Source organism: Rhinopithecus roxellana, chromosome 1 (genome assembly GCF_007565055.1).
Source record: "Rhinopithecus roxellana isolate Shanxi Qingling chromosome 1, ASM756505v1, whole genome shotgun sequence".
Lineage (NCBI taxonomy): Eukaryota > Metazoa > Chordata > Mammalia > Primates > Cercopithecidae > Rhinopithecus > Rhinopithecus roxellana.
In genome coordinates, this window is record NC_044549.1 from 201,412,130 (window position 1) to 201,433,837 (window position 21,708).

The 21,708-nt window shown below is 46.3% G+C and overlaps 1 protein-coding gene across 1 annotated transcript in view; it reads right to left on the reverse strand.

Annotated features, from left to right (window-relative positions):
• SMARCC1 (SWI/SNF related, matrix associated, actin dependent regulator of chromatin subfamily c member 1) overlaps nucleotides 1-19,886 on the reverse strand; it is a 198,230-nt gene extending 178,344 nt beyond the window's left edge. The window contains exons 1-2 of the mRNA XM_010374744.2: nucleotides 19,579-19,886; nucleotides 7,619-7,738 (exon numbers count right to left, since the gene is read on the reverse strand). Coding sequence (XP_010373046.1) covers nucleotides 7,619-7,738; nucleotides 19,579-19,773 — 315 coding nt within the window. The 5' untranslated portion in view covers nucleotides 19,774-19,886. The remainder of the gene's footprint in view (nucleotides 1-7,618; nucleotides 7,739-19,578) is intronic.
• Nucleotides 19,887-21,708: the final 1,822 nt, after the last annotated feature.

Here is a 21,708-nt window from a genome sequence, read left to right on the forward strand (position 1 = left end):
AATGATTAATTTTTTAAGTGCAATGACAGGTATACAATTTTGGGAATAAGGTACACATTCTCAGGATCTCCTGGGGCTGTGTCACGTAAAAAAGAAAACAAAATCTTGGACATTTCCCAAACAATTAAAATCCAGTTACTTGAGACTCTCACTTAACCTTCTACATTTCTTACTCTCAGAGCTTTCTTGATTTTTTTAAACACAGCTGCTTACAATCTATTTTAAAATGCAGAATTAAAAAAAATAGCTCTATGCCGGGCACTATGGCTCATGTCTGTAAACCCAGGATTTTGGGGGGCCAAGGCAGGAAGACAGCCTGAGCCCAGAAGTTTGAGAACAGTCTGGACAACAGGGCAAATCCCTGTCTCTACAAAAAAAACACAAAAATTAGCAGGGTGTAGTGGTGCATGCCTGTTGTCCCAATTACTCAGGAGGGTGAGGTGGGAGGATCTACCTGAGCCTGGAAAGTCGGAGTCAAAGATGCAGTGAGTTGAGATCATACCACTGCACTCCAGCCTGAGTGACAGGGTGAGAGAGACCCTGTCTCAAAAAGAGAAAAACAGTTCTATTATTACAATTACGTTTATATTATGTAGACTAAAGCCTTGGAGGGCTTGTAGAAAAATTAGAAACTTCACTTGTAGTGAAGGTAAAATATATTTTTCTTTTTTGTTTTATACCCACATCTTAGCAATTTTTTTTTTGTTTCAATTCATGTGTCTGCTAATGCAACACACCTTTAGCCTTAGCCTTATGAAGTGTTTGGTTCTTTCTTTCTAAATCTCTCAGCATTTGATAGAACAAGAGCCAGTTGTCTGACATCCAGCATGATTTGGGAAGTTACTATATAAAGTTCCACTGTAGCCAGGCATGGTGGCTCACTCCTATAATTCCAGCACTTCAGGAGGCCAAGGTAGGCGGATCATGAGGTCAGGAGTTCGAGACCATCCTGGCTAACACAGTGACATCCCGTCTCTACTAAAATAGAAAAACAAATTAGCTGGGCGTGGTGCCCCGCGGGTGCCTGTAGTCCCAGCTACTCGGGAGGCCGAGGCAGGAGAATGGCGTGAACCCGGGAGGCAGGGATGCAGTGATCAGAGATCGTGCCACTGCACTCCAGCCTGGGCAACAGAGCGAGACTCCGTCTCAAAAAAAAAAAAAAAGTTCCACTCTGATTTTTTCTTTTTTTGAAATGGAGTTTCGCTCTTGTTGCCCAGGCTGGAGTGCAGTGGCACAATCTCAGCACACCAAAACGTCTGCCTCCCAGGTTCAAGTGATTCTCTTGCCTTGGCCTCCTGAATAGCTGAGATTACAGGCAGGTACCACCACATCCGGCTAATTTTGTATTTTTGGTAGACATGGGGTTTCTCCATGTTGGTCAGGCTGGTCCTGAACTCCCAACCTCAGGTGATCTGCCCGCTTCAGCCTCCCAAAGTGCTAGGAATACAGGCCTGAGCCACCGCACCCAGTCTCTACTCTGATTTTTTTAAAAAAATGATTAGTCCAAATAGTGAACTCGGTTGGGCATGGTGGCTCACGCCTATAATCCCAGCACTTTGGGAGACTGAGGCGGGTGGATCACGAGGTCAGGAGTTCAAGACCAGCTTGGCCAACATGGAGAAAACCCGTCTATACTAAAAATACAAAAATTAGCTGGGCGTGGTGGCGGGCGCCTGTAATCCCAGCTCCTCAGGAGGCTGAGGCAGGAGAATAGTCTGAACCCGGGAGGCAGAGGTTGCAGTGACCGAGATTGCACCATTGCACTCCAGCCTGGACGACAACAACAACAACAAAATAGTGAACTCTTTTTTTTAAAACAGAGTCTCAGCTCACTGCAACCTCTGTCTCCCAGGCTCAAGTCATCCTCCCACCTCCGCCTCCCAAGTAGCTGGGGCTACAAGCGTGCATGCACCACCACACCCAGATAATTTTTCTTGTATTTCTTTGTAGAGACGGGGCCTATATTGCCCAGGCTAGTTTCAGACTCCTGGGCTCAAGAGTTTTGACCACCTCAGCCTCCCAAAGTGCTGAGATTACAGGTGTGAGACATGCCCAGGATGAACTCTTATACCATACTGATTACTCAGGGAAAAAACTTCTTAAAGTACATAACTTATATGTCTCACTGAAACATTCTTTGCTTTGTTAATTATCTATCTCAACGAATTTTGTTTTATACCATTACGGATTGTATCAATTCCTTTCATCTGGGAAAATGCTGAACACCATTTTGAGAGGAAGGCAAGTACATCTGGTCCCAGTGGCACTAAACCAGGAATTGTTTTTAATTACGGCTTATGCCTAAAAACATTCTTCCCTAATATTTTAAAATCTGGAACTAAATAATGGTTTAGTTCCCAGGAGTCAAATAGCCCACACATAACGCTCTCTGAAAACACCATTTTTGAAAACATGCATACATTCCTAATTAGGAATCCCAATATAATTTCAATCATATTATGTAAAATACTTTATATAATAATCTGTAATTTTACTCTAAATCACATGTTACAATTAATAAAGTGCAATCAATATGTACTATATTACAGTGAATTAAGCTATCGAAAACCTCAATCAATAGCTAATTTGGTAATTCTAGCCCAGTTCACAATACAAGAGAACAGGAAATGAATACTTTAGCTGTAAAGGAACATGGAACTTTCAAATTTTTCACACACAAAATACGTAACACACATCCCACGGAAAATGATAATGATAAAGCAAATGGGTAAAATGTTAACAACTGTAGATTCTGAGTGAAGGGAAAAGAAAAGTTCTTCATACTAATCTTGCAAGTTTTTACTTTTAAGTATCTTTAAACTTTTGTTACAAAAAATATCAGGCAGCTAGCTGGGCGCAGTGGCTCACACCTGTAATCCAGCACTTTGGGAGGCCGAGGCAGGCAGATCACCTGAGGTCAGGAGTTCAAGACCAGCCTGGCCAACCTAGTGAAACCTTGTCTCTACTAAAAATACAAAAATGAGCCAGGCGTGGTGGCGGGCTCCTATAGTCCCAGCTACTGGGGAGACTGAGGCAGGAGAATCACTTGAACCTAGGAGGTGGAGGTTGCAGCGAGCCAAGATTGCACCGCTATACTCCAGAGCCTGGATGATAGAGTGAGACTCCGTCTCAAAAAAAAAAAAAAAAAAAAAAAACAGGCCAGGCACGGTGGCTCACGCCTGTAATACCAGCACTTTGGGAGGCAGAGGCGGTCGGATCACGAGGTCAGGAGTTCGAGACCAGCCTGGCCAAGATGGTGAAACTCTGTGTCTACTAAAAAATACAAAAATTAGCCAGGCGTGGTGGTGGCACCTATAATCCCAGCTACTCTGGAGGGTGAGGCAGGAGAACTGCTTGAACCCAGGAGGCAGAGGGTGCAGTGAGTCGATATCACACCACTGCACTCCAGCCTGGGCGACACAGCAAGACTCCGTCATAAATACATACATACATACATACACACACACACACACACACACACACACACACATATATAAATACCAAAATTGACTAAGCCACCTTCTACTTTCCCCTATGATGTGGTTTCCCATCACCTTCAAGATAAAATGCACACTTCTAGCACAGTAAACCAGTCCTTTTATGACTGACTCTGGCCCATCTCTCTGCTGATTGCCCTCTACCTACCCTTAGGTCTAAATGTGCTGAACTATGCGCAACTACCTTTAAGTATCACATTCTCTCAGACCGTAATGCCTTTTTTTTTTTTTTTTTTTTTGAGACGGAGTCTCGCTCTGTCACCCAGGCTGGAGTGCTGTGGCCAGATCTCAGCTCACCGCAAGCTCCGCCTCCCAGGTTTACGCCGTTCTCCTGCCTCCGCCTCCCGAGTAGCTGGGACTACAGGCGCCGGCCACCTCACCCGGCTAGTTTTTTGTATTTTTTAGTAGAGACGGGGTTTCACCGCGTTAGCCAGGATGGTCTCGATCTCCTGACCTCGTGATCCACCCGTCTCGGCCTCCCAAAGTGCTGGGATTACAGGCTTGAGCCACCGTGCCCGGCCCGTAATGCTTTTATGTGTTGCTACCACTGCCTGAAAATCCCATCCTCCCCCACTTAGCTGAAGAAGTCACACTCAACTTTCAAGACACAATCCAAATGTCCTTTTCCACAGAAACACTTCCTGACATCACGAAGTAAGTCAAAGTCTCCACTCACACGGCTCATTAGACTGTGAGTCCCCTGAGGACAAATAATATACAGTATTTGTTTGTATTCTTAGGACCCTGCACCTAATCAAATTCTTAACATTTGCTGAGCTCCAATCAGTGGAGAAAAAGGAGACCTTTTAAATGAACTTTTCTGGAATAACCAGATAACCATAAGGAAAAACATAAAAATGGATCTGCCATTTCCCACACCAACTAACCAGGGCAAATCCTAAATGGATCAGAGAGCTAAATGTAAAAATAAGGCTGGGGACTGGCACAGTGGCTCACGCCTGTAATCCCAGCACTTGGGGAGGCTGAGGTGGGCGGATCACAAGGTCAGGAGATTGAGGTCATCCTAGCTAACATGGTGAAACCCCGTCTCTACTAAAAATTAAAAAAAAAAAAAAAAAAAAAATTAGCCGGGCGTGGTGGTGGGCGCCTATAGTCCCAGCTACTCAGGAGGCTGAGGCAGGAGAATGGCATGAACCCGGTAGGCGGAGCTCGCAGTGAGCTGAGATCGTGCCACTGCGCTCCGGACTGGACGACAGAGCGAGACTCCGTCTCAAAAATAAATAAATAAATAAATAAATAATAAGGCTGGGTGTGCTGATTCATACCTGTAATCCCAGGACTTTGCGAAGCCAAAGCGGGAAGATCACCTGAGCCCAGGAGTTCAATACCAGCCTGGGGCCGGACGCAGTGGCTCACACCTATAATCCCACCACTTTGGGAGGCTGAGGTGTGTGGATCACCTGAGATCAGGAGTTCAAACACCAGCCTCGTCAACATGGTGAAACCTCGTCTCTACTAAAAACACAAAAAAATTAGCCAGGTGTAGTGGTAGGTGCCTGAATTCCCAGCTACTTGGGAGGCTGAGGCACAAGAATCGCTTGAACCTGGGAGGCAGAGGTTGTGGTGAGCTGAAATAGCACCATGCACTCCAGCCTGGGAGACAGAGCAAGACTTTGTCTCCAAAAAAAGACCAGCCTAGGGAACACAGAAAGACCCTGTCTCTATCTTTATAAATTTAAAAAAAAAAAAAAAGTGAAAAATGAAACCATACAAGTACTAAAAGAACACATAGCTGAATTCCTTTATAACCAAAGAATAATAAAAGCTTCCCAATTATAATTCAAAATGAGAAAAGTAACCACATCAATATATTTAACTAAATTTCTTTAACTTTTTGGATCATAAAAACATCATAAGCAAACACATTTACGGCAAGATCACTGAAACACTTTTTTTTTTTTTTTTTTTTTGACACGGAACCTCGCTCTCTCACCCAGGGTGGAGCACAGTGGCGCAATCTCGGCTCACTGCAAGCTCCACCTCCCAGGTTCACGCCATTCTTCTGCCTCAGCCTCCTGAGTAGCTGGGACTACAGGCACCCGCCATCACGCCCAGCTAATTTTTTGTATTTTTAGTAGAGACGGGGTTTCACCGTGTTAGCCAGGATGGTCTCAATTTCCTGACCTCGTGATCCGCCCACCTCGGCCTCCCAAAGTGCTGGGATTACAGGCGTGAGCCACCGCGCCCGGCCTATTTTTTTTTATTTTTTATTTTTTTTTTGAGATGGAGTCTCGCTCTGTCACCCAGGCTGGAGTACAGTGACGCAATCTCAGCTCACTGCAAGCTCTGCCTCCCAGGTTCACGTCATTCTCCTGCCTCAGCCTCCCCCAAGTAGCTGGGACTACAAGCACCCGCCACCATGCCCAGCTAATTTTTGTACTTTTAGTAGAGACAGGGTTTCACCTTGTTAGACAGGATGGCCTCGATCTCCTGACCTCGTGATCCGGCCGCCTCGGCCTCCCAAAGTGCTGGGATTACAGGCGTAAGCCACCATGCCCAGACTACTATTTCTTATTCTCAATTATATTTGAAAGATCAGTAAGTTGTTAAACGATTTAGTGATCAAGAACAGTCCCCACAAAAAAGGTCTACTGATGATAGATTCATACAGGTAGCTAACACCATGCTAGAAACAAAACCCGAAATGAATTCAAAGACAAAAATTATGAGAAAAGATATGACAATTCCTAAAAATCTAGTATTTGTACAATCAGAGTTCAAAAATATAAATGAAGGAGTATAAGATAGCAGAGGCTGGGCACAGTGGCTCACACGTGTAATCCCAGTGCTTTGGGAGGCCGAGGTAGGCAAATCACTTGAGTTCAAGACCAGCTGGGCCAACATAGTGAAACCCCATCTCTACTAAAAATACAAAAATTAGCCAGGTGTGGTGGGTGGTGCATGCCTGTAATCCCAGCTACTCAAGAGGCTGAGGCAGGAAAATCACTTGAACGCAGGAGGCAGAGGTTGCAGTGAGCCGAGATCACTCCACTGCACTCCAACCTGGGTGACAGAACAAGACTCCACCTCAAAAAATAACATAAAATAACATAACATAAAATAAAAATAAAAATAAAGGCCAGATGTGGTGGTTTACACCTGTACTCCCAGTACTTTGGGAGGACAAGGTGGGTGGATCACTTGAGGTTGGGAGTTCAAGACCAGCCTGGCCAACATGGTGAAACCCTGTCTCTACTAAAAATTAAAAAATTAGCTGGGTGTGGTGGCGCGCACCTGTAATCCTAGCTACTCAGGAGTCTGAGGCACAAGAATCACTTAAACCCAGGATGCGGAGGTTCCAGTGAGCCGAAATGGCACCACTGCACTGCAGCCTGGGCGACAGAGCGAGACTCTGTCTCAAAAATAAAATAAAATAAAGATAGCAGAGAAGGGCTGGCGTGGTGGCTTGCGTCAGTAATCAAAGTGCTTTTGGAGGTCAATGCAGAAGGATCGCCTTCTGGCCAAAATTTTGAGACCAGCCTGGGCAACACAGCAAGATCTCATCCCTACAGAAATTTAAAAGTCCCCCATACGTGCATGCTAGCACGTGCTACTAGTCCCAGCCTCTTGGGAAGCTGAGGTGGGAAGATGGTTAGAGCCCGGAGATCAAGGCTGCAGTGTGCTGTGATCAAACTAGCCTGGGCAACAGAACAAGACCCTGTTTGTAAAAACAAAAATAAAACACACAATTGCAAGGACACCAAAATTACATTCTCAAACAAGTTCAGAAGGTGTCTCACCTACAAAATGTAAAAAATTCCACAAAACAGTATTCTAGGCACAAAACCTGCATCAGGAGAAAGCATGGAGAAGACTCTTACAGCGAGAGGATAGGGAACTGCAACATAGTAAAATATTGTTAGGTCTTCACAATGACTGCTGCAATATTTAATGCAAATGTCAAATGCCTCTTCAAAAAGCAGCTTCCTACAGTTAAAAACTAGTAACATTCTATAACTAAAATTGTTCTCTTGGGTTTTTGTTTCTTTTTTTTTTTTTTAATTCTACACGCTAGCAGCAGCAAAGGAAAAAAGCCGAATGCTATACCTAAAAGTACAGCAACTGAGGATGCCCAAATAATAATAAGTTGATGTACTTACAGGGAGTTTGGTGAAGGCCGGGTTGGTGACATGCTTCCCAAAGGCATCTTCCTGGAACTGAAGAAGCTGCACCACCAGCCCAGCCAGTGTTTTATTGGTAGGAGCATCCGCATGAACATACTGCAAGATAAAGACAGGCATTCAAAAACAAGTACAATTTTTGCAGACGAAAATGTTGGCTTACTTCCTAGTACCTACTAAGTACTTACGTTATGAGAAATTTATAGATGCCTGAGACACGCTCTGTGCTATAAAGGAGCTTACAAAAACAAATATGTGTGTGCATTTAAAAATGGTTAAGATGGTTAATTTTCTTTTTATTTTATTTTCTTTGAGACAGAGTTTCTTTCTTGTCACCCAGGCTGGAGTGCAGTGGTGCAATCTTGACTCACTGCAACCTCTGCCCCCGGGTTCAATCGATTCTCCTGCCTCAGTCTTCCAAGTAGGTGGGATTACAGACATGAGCCACTACACATAGCTACTTTTGTATTTTTAGTAGAGACGGGGTTTCACCACGTTGGACAGGCTAGCCTCGAACTCCTGACCTCAGGTGACCTGCCCGCCTCGACCTCACAAAGGTAAATCTCCTGTGTTTTTTACCAAAAGAATAAAAGTAGGCCGGGCGCGGTGGCTCAAGCCTGTAATCCCAGCACTTTGGGAGGCCGAGATGGGCGGATCACGAGGTCAGGAGATCGAGACCATCCTGGCTAACATGGTGAAACCCCGTCTCTACTAAAAATACAAAAAACTAGCCGGGCGACGTGGCGGGCGCCTGTAGTCCCAGCTACTCGGGAGGCTGAGGCAGGAGAATGGTGTGAACCCGGGAGGTGGAGCTTGCAGTGAGCTGAGATCCGGCCACTGCACTCCAGCCTGGGCGGCAAAGCGAGACTCCGTCTCAAAAAAAAAAAAAAAAAAAAAAGAATAAAAGTAAAATGTTATCCATATTAATGTAAAGAATGTCAAAAGCCCAAACCAGTAGTAGACACATCAGCTAGGAAGCTTCACAGCAAGGAAAAACAATGGGTAACACAACAAGAAAAGCATAAATTAGTGAGTTAAATGTAAAAGTTTTATTTGGCCGGGCGCGGTGGCTCAAGCCTGTAATCCCAGCACTTTGGGAGACCAAGATGGGCAGATCACAAGGTCAGGAGATCGAGACCATCCTGGCTAACACGGTGAAACCCTGTCTCTAGTAAAAATACAAAAAACTAGCTGGGCGAGGTGGCAGGCACCTGTAATCCCAGCTGCTCAGGAGGCTGAGGCAGGAGAATGGCGTGAACCTGAGAGGTGGAGCTTGCAGTGAGCTGAGATCCAGCCACTGCACTCCAGCCTGGGCGACAGAGCGAGACTCTGTCTAAAAACAAACAAACAAAAAAAGTTTTATTTGGCAATTAAATGTTCAATATCACTTTGAGTAGCCAATACACTCAAAAAAAACTTTTTTTTCTTTTTTATTGAGATAGTCTTGCTCTTTCACCCAGGCTGGAGTGCAGCAGCACCATCTCAGCTCACTGCAACCTCCGCTTCCAGGGTTCAAGCGATTCTCCTACCTCAGCCTCCCTAGTAGCTGGGACTACAGGGGCACACCACCATGTCTGGCTGATTTTTTTTGTATTTTTAGTAGAGATGGGGTTTCACTATGATAACCAGGCTGGCCTTGAACTTCTGACCTCATGATCCACCCGCCTTGGCCACCCAAAGCGCTAGGATTACAGGTATGAGCCACCACACCTGGCCTCAAAAAGTATTTTTAAATCTCCAATTCCGAGCAAGAAAAACATCTACACTCGCCTTTCAGTTGGACAAGAGAGAATTTCTTTTTTTTTTTTTTGCTGGAGCAAACTTTCGAACTACCACCTGACATTTCAAGGTTAATGTAGTATGTCTCCATTACAATAAATATTTTTTAGATGAGTGGTGTATGGTCAAAATTACATCAGCTGCAAAGTCTACAATTACTATGCATAGGACAAAGGGCACACAATTTCTGCTACCATTGAAACTTACAGCATATAAAAGGGCAATCATTTATTTATTTATTTTTCTGAGATGGGGTCATCTTCTATCACTCAGCCCGAAATGACGAAACCCCAGCTCCACTAAAAACAAAAAAAAAGGCCGGGCGCGGTGGCTCACGCCTGTAATCCCAGCACTTTGGGAGGCCGAGGTGGGCGGATCACAAGGTCAGGAGATCGAGACCACGGTGAAACCCCGTCTCTACTAAAAATACAAAAAATTAGCTGGACGTGGTTGTGGGCGCCTGTAGTCCCAGCTACTCGGGAGGCTGAGGCAGGAGAATGGCGGGAACCCGGGAGGCGGAGCTTGCAGTGAGCCGAGATCGCGCCACTGCACTCCATTCTGGGCAACAGAGCGAGACTCCGTCTCAAAAAAAAAAAAAAAAAAAAATACAAAAATTAGCTGGGTGTGGTGACACACACCTGTCCCCAGCTACTCGGGAGGCTGAGGCAGGAGAATTGCTTGAACCTGAGAGGTGGAGGTTGCAGTGAATCGAGATCACATCACTGCACTCCAGCCTGGGTGACAGAGCGAAACTCCGTCTCAAATAATTAATTTTAAAAACTTTTATCTTTTTTTTTTTTGAGATGGAGTCTCGCTCTGTCGCCCAGGCTGGAGTGCAGTGGTGCGATCTCCACTCAGTGCAAGCTCCGCCTTCTGGGTTCACACCATTCTCCTTCCTCAGTCTCCCGAGTAGCTCACCACCACGCCTGGCTAATTTTTTGTATTTTCAGTATTTCACTAGAGACGGGGTTTCGCCGTGTTATCTAGGATGTTCTCAATCTCCTGACCTCGTTATCCACCCGCCTCAGCCTCCCAAAGCGCTGGGATTACAGGTGTGAGCCACCATACCCAGCCAATTTTAAAAACTTTAAAAACTGGCCGGGCGCGGTGGCTCAAGCCTGTAATCCCAGCACTTTGGGAGGCCGAGAGGGACGGGCGGATCACGAGGTCAGGAGATCGAGACCATCCTGGCTAACATGGTGAAACCCTGTCTCTACTAAAAAATACAAAAAACTAGCTGGGCAAGGTGGCGGGCGCCTGTAGTCCCAGCTACTTGGGAGGCTGAGGCAGGAGAATGACGTAAACCCGGGAGGCGGAGCTTGCAGTGAGCTGAGATCCGGCCACTGTACTCCAGCCTGGGTGACAGAGCAAGACTCCGTCTCCCAAAAAAATAAATAAATAAATAAATAATTAAAAAAAATAAAAACTTTAAAAACTATATACTCCTTTCCCCTGCCTTATACTATATTGATAATTCGCAACAAAAACTAGCAAGCCTGGTTTTTGAAGGACCATATACTTTTTTTTTCAAGACAGTGGTTTCTTGCTGTCTCCCAGGATGGACTACAGTGGTGTGATGACAGCCACTGCAGCCTCAATCTCCTGGGCTCAAGTGATCCTCCTCCTCAACCTCTCAGAGAGCTAGGACTACAGAGGCGTGCCAACACACCTGGCTAATTTTTTAATTTTCTGTAGAGAACAGTTTTCACCAACTTATCCGGGCTAGTCTAGAACTCTTGGGTTCAAGTGATTCTCTCACTTTGTCCTCTCAAAAAGCGCTGGGAGGCCAAACGCTAGAGGCATAAAGTACTGCACCTGGCCCGTATACTTTCAAGTGAAAACTTCCAATCACTTTTTCTCCAATTTACTCAACATAGTAAAATTTTAATAGATAATATTCAAGGGCCGGGCATGGTGGCTCACGCCTGTAATCCCAGCACTTTGTGAGACCAAGGCGGGCAGATCACAAGGTCAGGAGATCGACACCATCCTGGCTAATGCAGTGAAACTCCGTCTCTACTAAAAATACAAAAAATTAGTCAGGTGTGGTGGCGGGCACCTGTAATCCCAGCTACTTGGGAGGCTGAGGCAGGAGAATCACTTGAACCCGGGAGGCAGAGGTTGTAGTGAGCCAAGATCACGCCGCTGCACTCCAGCCTGGGTAGCAGAGTGAGATTCTAACTCAAAAAAAATAAATCAATAATATTCCATTTGGGCCAGGCGGGGTGGCTCACACCTGCAATCCCAACACTTTGGGAGGCTGAGGCAGGAGGATCACCTGAGGTCAGGAGTTTGAGACCAGACTGGCCAACATGGTGAAACCCTATCTCTACCAAAAATACAAAAAACAGCCCAGTGTAGTGGCACACACCTGTAATCCCAGCTGTTAAGGAGGCTGAGGCAGGAGAATCACTTGAACCCAGGAGACAGAGGTTGCAGTGAGCTGCGATCACGCCACTGCACTCCAGCCCGGGCAACAAAGCAAGACTCGTCTCAAAAAAAAAAACAATAATAAGATTCAATTTGGTAAATAATTAGTGATACTCAACACAGTATTTTTTTTTTAACTGTTATTTCAGGTTCAAGGATACATGTGCAGGTTATGTAGGTAATTGCATGTTTTGGGGATTTGGTGTTAAGGTTATTTTGTCACCCAGGTAATAAGCATAGTAACCAATAGGTAGTTTTTTGATCCTCTCTCCTGCCACCCTCTCTCTAAAGCCAGCCCCGGTGTCTTGGTGTCTTGGTGTCTTTCGTTTCCTTCTTTGTGTCCATATGTACTCAATTGTATCTTTTTTTTTTTTTTTTTTTTAAAGAGAGTCTCACTCCTAGTCACCCAGGATGGCATGCAGTGGCATGATCATGGCTCGCTGCAACCTCAACCTCCTAGGGCTCAGGGGATCCTCTCACCTTAGCCTCCCAGGTCGCTGGGACTACACACATGCACCACCATGCCTGGCTAATTTTGGGGGCTTTTTTTGGTAGCGACAGGGTTTCACCAGGTTGCCCAGGGTGGTCTCAAACTCTTGGACACAAGCAATCTGCCAGCCCTGGCCTCTCACCATGATTACAGGTGTGAGCCACCACGCCCAGCCTAATTTTTACTTAAGAATAAACTTTGGGCTGGGCACGGTGGCTTGACGCTTGTAATCCCAGCATTTGGGAGGCCGAGGTGGGCGGATCACAAGGTCAGGAGATCGAGACCATCCTGGCTAACATGGTGAAACTCCATCTCTACTAAAAATACAAAAAACTAGCCAGGCGTGGTGGCAGGTGCCTGTAGTCCCAGCTACTCGGGAGGCTGAGGCAGGAGAATGGCGTGAACCCGGGAGGCAGAGCTTGCAGTGAGCCAAGCTTGCAGTGAGATTGCGCCACTGCACTCCAGCCTGGGCGACAGAGCGAGACTCCACCTTTAAAAAAAATAAAATAAAAAAATAAGCTTCAAAGCTGGACACGGTGGCTCACGCCCATAATCCCAGCACTTTGGGAGGCAGAGGTGGGTGGATAATGAGGCTAGGAGATCGAGACCAACCTAGCTAACACAGTGAAACCCCATCTCTACTAAAAATATAAAAAATTAGCCGGGTGTGGTGGCGGGCGCCTGTAGTCCCAGATATTTGGGAGGCTGAGGGAGGAGAATCGCTTGAACCTGGGAGGCGGAGGTTGTAGTGAACTGAGATCGCGATCGTGCCACTGCCCTCCAGTCTGGGCGACAGAGCGAGACTCAGTCTCAAAAAAATAAATAAATAAGTAAAAGAATAAACTTCGAGATAGACCTGCTATGTACCTACAAAAATTAAAAATTAAAACTTTGGCCAGATGCAGTGACTCACGCCTATAATCCCAGCACTTTAGGAGGCCAAGGTGGACAGATCACTTGAGCTCAGGAATTCAAGACCAGCCTCACCAACATAGTGAAACCCCAACTCTACTAAAAATACAAAAATTATCTGGGCATGGTGCTGCATGCCTATAATCCCAGCTGCTTGCGAGGCTGAGGCAGGAGAATGGCTTGAACCTGGGAGGCAGAGGTTGCAGTGAGCCGAAAGCGCGCCACTGCACTCAAGCCTGGGTGACGGAGCAAGACTCTGTTGAAAAAAAGAAAAAGAAAAAATGCTTCAAGTATATCTTACAAAACTGACAAAATACATTGTACAAATCCACAAGATAACTTCATAATCTTTAATAAGCACAGGTTTCCTAAAGGAGTCATATAATGTACTGCATTTTTTTTGTATAAGGTAAAGCAACATAAAAAATAATGACTGGTCGTGCACAGTGGATCACACCCATAATCCCAGAACTTTCGGAGGCCGAGGGGGATGGATCACTTGAGGTCAGGAGTTTGAGTTGAGCCTGGCCAACACAGCCAAACTCCATTTCTACTTAAAAAAATACAAAAACTAACCAGGCAGAGTGCCATACACCTGTAATTCCAGCTACTCAGTAGGCTGAGGCTGGAAAATTGCTTGAACCCAGGAGGCAGAGGTTGCAGCAAGCCAAGAGTGTGCCACTGTACTCCAGCCTGGGTGACAAAGTGAGACTCTGTCTCAAAAATAGTAACTACAATCTTTATTTTTCAGATAACTAACAATGCCAAACTCTATAGCTGAAAAAGACAACGTCTGTGAAAAAGGCTGTTCAGATGGAACCAAATCAACTTTTCAGGTAAATATACATATATATGTAAACATATAAGTAAACATGTACGTGTGTGTGTGTGTGTGTATATATATATATATATTTTTTTTTTTTTTTGAAACCCAGTTTCGATCTTGTTGCCCAGGCTGAAGCGCAATGGCGCGGCTCACCACAACCTCTGCCTTCTGGGTTTAAGCAATTCTCCTGCCTCAGCCTCCCAAGTACCTGAGATTACAGGCATGTACCACCATGTCTGAGCTAATTTTTGTGTTTTTAGTAGAGATGGGGTTTCTCCATGCTGGTCTCGAACTCCCAACCTCAGATGATCTACCCACCTTGGTCTCCCAAACTGCTGGGATTACAGGCGTGAGCCACTGCACCTGGCCTCAGGTAAATATTTATTTTTTTTGAGACAGAGTCTTGGTCTGTCGCCTAGGCTAGAGTACAGTGGCATAATCTCGGCTCACTGCAGCCTCTGCCCACCGGGTTCCAACGATTCTCCTGCCTCAGTCTCCTGGGCAGCTGGGATTACAGGCATGCGCCACCACGCCTGGCTAATTTTTGTATTTTTGGTAGAGACGGGGTTGCACCATGTTGGCCAGGCTGGTCTCAAACTCCCGACCTCATGTGATCCGCCCACCTTGGCCTCCCAAAGTGCTGGGATTACAGGCATGAGCCACCATGCCTGGCCTATACCTTTAATAACTATAGTGAATATAGGCCGGGTGCAGTGGCTCACGCCTGTAATCCCTGTACTTTGGCAGGCCAATGTTAGAGGACTACTTGAGTCCAGAAATTTGAGACCAGTCTGGGCAACACGGTAAGACCCTGTCTCTATGTATGTATTTATTTTTTTTGACACAGAGTCTTGGTCTGTCGCCTAGGCTGGAGTGCAGTGGCCCCATCTCAGCTCACTACAACCTCTGCCTCCCAGGTTCGAGTGATTTCCTGCCTCAGTCTCCTGAGTAGCTGGGACTACAGTCGTGCACCACCACACCCAGCCAATTTTCATATTTTTAGTAGAGAAGAAGTTTCACCACGTTGGCCAGGCTGATCTCGAACTCCTGAACTCAGGTGATCCACCAGCCTCGGTCTCCCAAACTGCTGGGATTACAGGTGTTGAGTCACAGTGCCTATTCTGAGCACAATTTTTAATAAACTATAAAATATTTAATTCTGATTAATTTTTTTTCCCCAAATCATCCCGCCGAATTACCAAACATGAAAATGCATGTAGGCAAGGCACAGTGGCTCACGCCTGTAATCCCGGTACTTTGGGAGGCGGAGGCTGGCGAATCACCTGAGGTCAGGAGTTCAAGCCCAGCCTGACCAACATGGTGAAATACTAGCTCTATTAAAAATGAAAAAAATTGGCCGGGCGCGTTGGCTCAAGCCTGTAATCCCAGCACTTTGGGAGGCCGAGACGGGCGGATCACGAGGTCAGGAGATCGAGACCATCCTGGCTAACACAGTGAAACCCCGTCTCTACTAAAAAAAAATACAAAAAACTAGCCGGGCGTGGTGCGGGCGCCTGTAGTCCCAGCTACTTGGGAGGCTGAGGCAGGAGAATGGCGTGAACCCAGGAGGCGGAGCTTGCAGTGAGCTGAGATCCGGCCACTGCACTCCACCTGGGCGCAGAGCGAGACGCCGTCTCAAAAAAAAAAAAAAAAAAAAAAAAAAAAAAAAAAAAAAAAAAAAAAATGAAAAAATTAGCAGAGGGTGGTGGTGGGTGCCTGTAATCCCAGCTACTCAGGAGACTGGGGTAGGAGAATCACTTGAACATGGGAGGCCAAGATCGCACCACTGTACTCCAGGCTGGGCAAAAGAGTGAGACTCCATCTCAAGAAAAAAAAACAAGAAAAAAAAAACCACTCACTCACTCCTAATTAATAAATATTAATTTTGACGTCATAAACAATTTGTTGGGTTTTTTTTTTTTTTTTTTGAGACAAGGTCTTGCTCTGTTGCCCAGGCTGGAGAGCAATGGCGCCAACACAGTTCACGGCAGTCTCAACCTCCTAGGCTCAAATGATCCTCCAAGGACCCTTCCTCAGCCAAGTAGCTGGGACTACACATGCATGCCACCACAATTCGTGTTTTTTTTTTTTTTTTTTTTTTTTTTTTTTTTGAGACAGTGTCTCATCATGTTACCCAAGCTAGTCTCCAACTCCTGGGCTCAAATGAATGTCCCACCTGGAATTCCCAAGTGCTGGGATTACAGACCTGAGCCACTGCAGCTGGCCCAATTAATCTTCTGATCAAAAAAAGTCTATCATATTTTATTTAAGAAAAGAAAAATATATTAGTCTCAAAATATTTCAAATAAGAGTCAGTGTGGGCCAAGTGTGGTGGCTCACACCTGTAAGCCCCACACTTTGGGAGGCTGAGGCAGGCAGAGAGCTCAGGAGTTCGAGACCAGCCTGGGCAACATTGCAAAACCCTGCCTCTACTGATAATACAAAAAATTAATCAGGTGTGGTGGTTCTTGCCTGGAGTCCCAGCTACTCAGGAGGCTGAGGTGGGACATCACCTAAGCCCAGGAGGTTGAGGCTGCAGTGTGTTATGATCGCACTACTGCACTCCAGCCTGGGCAACAGAGCGAGACCCTGTTTCAAAAAAAAATAAAAGTTCCTAAATGAAGTCTCAGGTATCTTTCATTTGAAAAAGAAGGTAAATAATATCTATCATTTAGGACAGTTGTGAGGATTTTAAGTGAGTTATACTTTAAGTACCTGGCACACGGTAAATGCTCAGTTGTTCACTGAACGCATGAGCTGAATGCAAGAGTTTGAGGTTGCAGTGAGCTATGATTACACCACTGTACTGCAGCCTGGGCAAGAGAAAGACCCTGTGTCAAAAAAATAAAGTAAAATAAAAATAAATTAAAAACGACACTAGCAAAATCATGTTTACTGAGACTGAAACTGTTGTCTGCTCTGAAAATGCAGTATTACATGCACTAGAAACGGTTAGTTAAAACCAATGTGTACACAAATAGAAATGCATTGTGTAGAAAAGAAGCAAAGAACCTTCTGATAATATTTTCACCACTTCGACACTAACACCCAGAGACTGAAAAGATTCTGGCTGTCAGGCCTAGGGCATACATGATTCTCATTCTCAGTAGACCGTACAAATACACTCTGGCTTTACAAAGTCCTGAGAAGTCAAAGACAACTTTGTCTATAAAGTCTCAGGGATAGTGAATCAACATTAGCCTAGTGGTCTCAATACTACTGGGCAATTCTTCAAACTGCTTTGTAGCCACTTCCCTACCCACCCAAACAAATATCTGAAGGATTATCCACGCCTAAAGCTTCTTGTAGTTGGTCCCAAACTGATGCACACTGAACAGCATGGAGAGGTAGAAATTACTGAAATTTGCCTTTTTCTACTCTCTTCCTTGATATTCAAAGGAATTGTCTCTAGATTATTTTTCTTTGTTGAAGCTTCACTGAATTTAAGACCCAAAGCATTGGCTAAAAGGAATGTAATAAGAAAGAATTAACCAATATTTTCATAACATATTCAATTCCACTAGCCACTTCTGGAAGCTCTATTACCTACGTTTAAAAAGTGATCGGCCGGGCGCGGTGGCTCACGCCTGTAATCCCAGCACTTTGGGAGGCCGAGGCGGGGATCAAGAGGTCAGGAGATCGAGACCATCCTGGCGAACACGGTGAAACCCGTCTCTACTAAAAATACAAAAAAATTAGCCAGGCGTGGTGGCGGGCGCCTGTAATTCCAGCTTCTAGGGAGGCTGAGGCAGGAGAATGGCGTGAACCCGGGAGGCGGCGGAGCTTGCAGTTAGCGGAGATCGCGCCACTGCACTCCACCCTGGGCGACAGAGCGAGACTCCGTCTCAAAAATAAAATAAAATAAAAAGTGACCAATTTATCACTGTGTAAGAAAGGGCAATATTACTAAAAATCTAGAGTCTAAATATAATTTCAGGGAGGGCGTCCAAGCACCTAAAAATATAATTACTGTCTCTCACTTCCTCAAACTTCAGATAAGAAATGTAATTTTTCCTAGCTGACCTTCAAAAATAAAAAAGAAAGAAAGAAATGGTCATTTCTGGGTTTTGTTTTTTGTTTGTTTGTTTTTGTTTTTTGTGACAGAGTCTTACTCTATTACCCAGGCTGGAGTGTAATGGTGCGGTCTCGGCTCACTGCAGCCTCTGCCTCCTAGGTTCAAGCTATTCTCCTGCCTCAGCCTCCCGAGTAGCTGGGATTACAGGCCTGTGCTGCCACACCCGACTAATTTTGTATTTTTTAGAAAGACGGGGCTTCACCATGTTGGTCAAGCTGGTCTCGAACTCCTCACCTCAGGTGATCCACCCGCCTCGGCCTCCCAAACCGCGCCTGGCCAGAAATGGTCATTTCCGAATGTACCACGTGTAATGCCAAAGGAACCCAAGATCCCTGCCCATGCCTAATAATTGCCAAACACTGACAGGCTTCACTGAGCTGTAGAGGCCAAATAAATAGATTCCTAGTTTATCTTTTCATTCATTCAACAAATATTTACTAAGCAGCTACTAAGGGTAAGGCACTAAGTATCAGCCACGTTCCCGGATACACTGCAGTGAACAAAGCCCTTTCTTCAGTGCTATGATCCTCAATAGGAGAAAGTACAGAATTAAACAGGGTGATAGGAAAACTTCAGAGGCTGGGGAGCCTTTTTGGCTACCTGCTTCATTACACCCTTTAAGGGAGTTCTCCGGAACATTTACACAAAGGGGAAGTTGAAAAAAAAAAAACATTTGTTATAAACAAGGGATTAAGTCAAAACTTTGAAAACTACCGACTCGGCGGAACTTCCATTCCAAAGGTAGGATAAATAAGTAAATGAATAATTTCAAAATGTGGCAAACACTACGAAGAAAATAAAGGTGACTTAAGAAAAGTGCTCTAATAAAAACTGGGTTCTCGGAAGGCCTCCCTAAAGAACACTTTACCTACAAGTGAACATTAACTCTCACGCCACACAGAACCAGAAGCACAATGAGGTAGAAACCGTCGTTAATAGTTCTCACCCATCCTAGAATTCATATTACCTGTTAGTAATTAACGAATACAATCATCCCAGTCGTTTAGCAAATCAACAACAGGTAGCAAACCCCCTCGAGACTTTGAATACGCTCTAAACAAAACTTGAAGCGGCTTTTACTACGCTTGCTCGGTCTTTAGGGATCATTGTTCATACACCTAAGGCAGCTGACAAAAGAGAGAGAGTCACACTCGCCTAGTGGCTGAGCTCGCCCTGCTCTGGCACACGAGACTGAGCAGGGGCTTTAGCCAGGGGTGCGTGGGCTCAGAAGAACGAGCGCCTGACCCGTCAGGCCACCGGCGCGCGGGCTCCCAGATCGGGCGGCGGGGGCGTGGCGGGCCCGGCGCCTGCCTTTGTTGTCCCTCGTGGCGTGCGGGGGGGAGGGGAGGCCCGAGGCCCGCGAGGCCAGCTGCCGCCTCCGGCCCCAGTCGCGTGGTCTCCCGGCCCCCATGGGCGCGCGAACCCACCTTCTTGTAGTGCTTGCCCAGCCAGACCCGCACCGAATCCAGCTGGGACACCGTCTCCGGGCTCTCCCAAAACTTGGTGGCCGGACCCCCATCCTTCCGACGATAAACGGCTAGGCCTGCGGCTACCGCCGCGGTCCCCGAGCCCGTGGCGCCTACTGCTGCCCCAGGCCCGCTGCCGCCCGCCGCTGCGGCCATCGTCGCAGCCAGTCGTCCCCACAGCCTGGCCCACCCTGGCCCTCGCGGTGTTTCCCGTTCGTTCCCGCGCGCGCCCGCGCGCGCGTAGCCGCCACTGCCGCTTCCCGGCCCCGCCCAGCCAACCCCCTTCCGGTGCGGACGCCCAGCCCCGCCCCTCTCGGGACTGGCGCCGCATCCGACGCGAGCCCGCGCATACGCATACGCAGCACCCGTGCGGGCGTACCTTGCACTAGCACGTCCAGCCGCCTCTTCCGCCATCCTCTGTAGGCTCCGTTCTCCCCTAGTGAGTGCCGGTATTTGAGCCTTGCTCTTTCCTCGCTACCGACGTCGAATCGTTATGCGGTCAACAACCGCAGGTGGGTTCTGTGTCATAGCCTGCCTCCGCTGAAGGGAAAAGGTCTGGTGCGAGAAGTGCCGAGGGGAAAGTGTGTCTAGGGTATCGAGTGCCTCGGGCCCGGCTTTCCCTCAGACCCTCCACCCCCAGCGGCATTTGTGAACAGCCATCTGGGACGCCCACACCTAGGCTTTTCGGCTTCACAGACCTTCCACTCCCTCAGGCGTCCAGCCACAGCGGCTCATTCCTGCCCCACGGGCCCTTGCATCGGCTGTTTCGGAGACCTCAGCAGGTCTTCCCTTCTGGTTTTCACTTACGAGACGCGTTCAGATTCACTGGTTCAAAGGACTTCAGAAAGCCATTGTCAGATCTTACAATCTCGAACTGTTGACACCCATACACTTTATGCGTAGCGCTTACCATGACCCGGTGTTTTTAGTTTCTCATTTACCTTCCACATAAATTACATGACAACCTAATCTTAACTTGTTCACAGGTGTATCCTGAACACCTGAGACAATGAATAAGATGTACAGTAAATACTTGATGAATTAATGAATGGCCCATATAGAAGCCGAAAATTTTTAAATTATTAACAAGGTATGATTGGCCGGGCGCGGAGCACTTTGGGAGGCTGAGGCGGAACAATCGACTGACCTCAGGAGCTCTAGACCACCACGCCCGTCCCCGTCTCTACAAAAAAATACAAAAAGCAGTTGGGCGTTGTGTTGCAAGCCTGTGGTCCTAGCCTCTTTTAGGGCTGAGGTGGGAGGATCGCTTGAGCTGGGGAGATGGAGGCTGCAGTGAGCTATAATCGCGCCACTCACGACACTTCAGCCTGGGCGACAGAGCGAAACCCTGTTTCAAAAAGTACGACTGGCCATAATGGAGTTGTGAACATAATGCTATATGATCTCAGAGAAGCAAGTAACTAATTGCTTATGAGAAAGTGACTAACTGCTGGTAAGGTTTTGAGACCTTTTAAAAATGAGGGTATGTACGTTTTCAGGATCTCCTGAGGGCTGCGTCACGGACAGTAAAATATATTAAATTAAAAAATGAATAGAATGTGATCAGGAGGGCCAGGCGAGATGGCTCACGCCTGTAATCCCAACACTTTGGGAGGCCAAGGTGGGCTGATCACGAGGTCAGGAGTTCGAGACCAGCCTGGCCAACATAGTGAAACCCCGTCTCTACTAAAACTATAAAAATTAGCCAGGCTTGGTGGTGCATGCCTGCAATCCCAGCTACTCGGGAGGCTGAGGCAGGAGAATCGCTTGATCACCAGGAGGTGGAGATTGCAGTGAGCCAAGATCGTGCCACTGCACTCCAGCCTGGGCAACAGAGCGAGACTCCGTCTCCAAAAAAAAAAAAAAAAGTTTTTATTTTGAAACTTTCTCAGATTTAACAGAAAAGTTGCAAATATAATACAAAGAACTTTTCCTGAATCATCTGAGAATAAGTTGCTGACATGATGCCCATAACTATCAAAAATTTTAAAGTGTATTTTCTACAGACAAGTATAGTCTATATATTCTCTTACATAATCACAATACAATCATTTATACCGGGAAATTAACACTGATGCCATCCCCAGACCC